The following is a 3,005-nucleotide window of genomic DNA, read 5'->3' on the forward strand; positions in this document are numbered from 1 at the left end:
ATGATGGCGACCCTCTTATACACTCTGCTCTACGTGCTGTCAATAACATTAACGTCATGCCGTGTTCCTGACGGTAGGATAAATGTTTTTGGTCCGGCAGATTATTAAGATGACACCTAGTTACTCAACATGAAGTGCAAAAGTTCAGAAATAAAGAGACAAGGCCACAGAACCGAGAGATAGAGCGGCGCCACAATGTCTGGGCACGAGAGAGAACTTACTACTATTCCAAGTATTATTACCAACAATAGTCATAATCGCAAAGACATTCTCCATCGCTTGCACCTCCACGCCCGCCACACTCGCTGAATGACGGGGGGGATTTTTCCTCGCTGTCACGCCCTCGCGCAGGCCTGGGAAGGTGCAACGAGGGAGGACGGGCGTGTAAATGTTATTGTAAGAGAGAAAGGCATTTTTATGAGCTTTGATTGGGCAGGGGGAACCTTTGCCCAGGGAGCTGCGGCGACGGGCCTCTGGTCATAGGATTTTTTCTCCTAATTGTATTGTGGAATGCAGGGCCTATGGGTGGAGAATGTGGACTCGTGGCTTTTGTGCCTGTGGGCTGTTTTAACATTAGATGATGTGGTATGGGGCTGCGGGAAGGCGTGGGGGAATTTGTTATGATGCTTTAGATTTAGAGAAATAGCTGCAGGTTATTGGAATTTAGTTTCGTGTTGATAAGTAAGCGACATTTTATGTTGTCATGCTTTTGAGTGATAAGTTTTTCTTCAAAGAAAAGTCAAATTCTCATTATTTTATTGATTTACTGATTACCTTGTGGTCTTATTTTAAAAATTTCCTTTTAAAGTGGTGAATTATGAAAACAGATTTATGGGGTAATTATTCAGATTATGGGCAGTGATGTCAAATACTGTTGCAGAACGATGGATTCCTCAAATTCTGTAATATTCATTGATTGATGGAGAGAGATTCACCATCTTGCCGGGTATGCGTGGAGGAAATTTGCGAACAAGTGTAGGGGTTAGTGGATGGCGACTCCATAGCAGTAGTTCATTTCCTGATTATATTGGTATATTTACCATATATGACTGTCAGTTTATTTTCTTAGTTTCCCCAGCATTGTCACATACTTCTAGTGCATCAGTGCAAGCTACTCCGGTCTTGGGCTGTTGTCCAGCTCTTGGCCAGGCTCTTGTGCATTATCCCAGCCACTGATAAATGGGCTCATGATCTGATTAAGCATCACCTGGAGATTTTTCACAATGACATGACAGTGTCACGTGCTGTAAATTGGTTAACCCCCAAAGACTGCAATTCCTCAGCTATAATAATGTTGAAATATGTATGTTTAACAATTGGATTGGATAAGAATGATTTTACACCAGAAAATATTTTGCTTGTTTAATCAAATGGGAAATGCTTTTGGTCATTTTTTGGCCATTTACAGTAGATTTGGGTATATTACAACTAATATAATTAGCATTTTAAGTAAATGCGTAGAAGACCCAACATGTCTGCCATTCGGAACTATTTGAATACCTGTAAGTGCTTCAGCAAAGACCAACATACATTTCTACCAAGATCGAAATTGTAGACTTGTCCAATTTCTGAGCCCACTGCAATCACTTGATGTTACCTTATTGTATTGTTAATGATCATACTGTAGATCATTTGCCACAAATCAACAGGAAGTTTTATTAGGGCTTGGGCAGGGGTGGGGAGATTACCCTCCCCATGCTGAAAATAAAGAATTATTTCACATGGCAATACTGCCAAAAAATATGTTTTCATAGGGAAAATTATATAAACAATTGAAGACTACAAAATTTTGTCCTATCAATGATATATCAGAAAAAGAAGTAAAAAATTGCAGAAAAAGAGAATACAAAGAATTTAAGGAAGGGTTAAAAAATAAGACTTCATTTTATGTAGGCACTTGGACATTTCTTATACAGTGAACTTCGATTGCGGCTGTCGCAATGACATCATTTTTTCCGTCCATAGCACTGCCTTTGTATGAAAATATGGTTTCATGGAAACCAGCTCTGCTCAAATCTCGTAGTAACTGCTGTCATTGTAAAGTCTGGAATGTCTTGAATTACTTTGTTTTTGTCCAGTCAATCTTTGTTCATTCTGCACAAAGTTGTAAGAATTTGAATTTAAAGTAGATTTACCCTACAAAATACACCCCCTAGAGATCATGACACACCATAAATTGCATATGCACAAGTATTTTAGGGTTGAAACTCCATTTCTATAAAGTTTCCTGGTGCTCAATCTTTCCGTACTCTGCCTATGGGAGCCACCATGTTGGAAACCTGTCTGCTGTGTTTGCCATTTTGCCCGTTTGACCCTCAAGGATAAGGTCATGGTCAAGGACATCCATATTACAATGCACTATGGCTTAAGTTTCACTTAATAACAGTGGAAAATTTCTGTTATCTATCTACTCAGACAAAAATGTTATTTGCCTTTCATTAAGCATGAGAAAACATTTATTTGTATGACAATTATTTCACTGACTTCTAATGCTTCATCCATTAAACAAAAGGCTCATTTGTTAAACCTTTAAATTGTGATTATACTGCAACTCCTGATCCAATTGTTATAAATGAGGTATAATTTTTTTTAGTATTTCAAGACTTGTATCCATTAAAACCTAAATTGAGGTGTTCTAGAACACTTGAAAAATATGTCCAAGTGCCTATTTTATGGAAACTACGCATGCTTGTTTTTAATGAAATTTGCCATTTACTGATAGAACCAACCTTTATTTTGATTACACTCTATGGATGGGGTCTCAAAGATGTGCAGGGTGGTAGAAAAAAAAATCATAAAAATGTTAACAATGCAAAGTAATGTATCACAACTTTGGAATATGATGGATGGCTGAGATCATGGGACAGGACAATAGTTTAGAGATAATGAAGAAATCACTGAGATGATGTGTGTGTTCTTAGGGTCATCAACCCAGAGTCCAAAAGAGTTTGGCAGTCATTGACATATATAATATTATTATTGTCTTTATTATTGTTGATACTCTG

At 37.9% G+C, this 3,005-nt stretch overlaps 1 protein-coding gene across 1 annotated transcript in view; it reads left to right on the top strand.

Annotated features, from left to right (window-relative positions):
- The window catches only part of sax (type I BMP receptor saxophone), a 19,963-nt gene continuing 16,958 nt past the window's right edge, over positions 1-3,005 (top strand). The window contains exon 1 of the mRNA XM_070132966.1: positions 1-73. Within this exon, the coding sequence (XP_069989067.1) occupies positions 1-73 (73 nt within the window). The remainder of the gene's footprint in view (positions 74-3,005) is intronic.

This window comes from Penaeus vannamei, chromosome 18, assembly GCF_042767895.1.
Source record: "Penaeus vannamei isolate JL-2024 chromosome 18, ASM4276789v1, whole genome shotgun sequence".
NCBI lineage: Eukaryota > Metazoa > Arthropoda > Malacostraca > Decapoda > Penaeidae > Penaeus > Penaeus vannamei.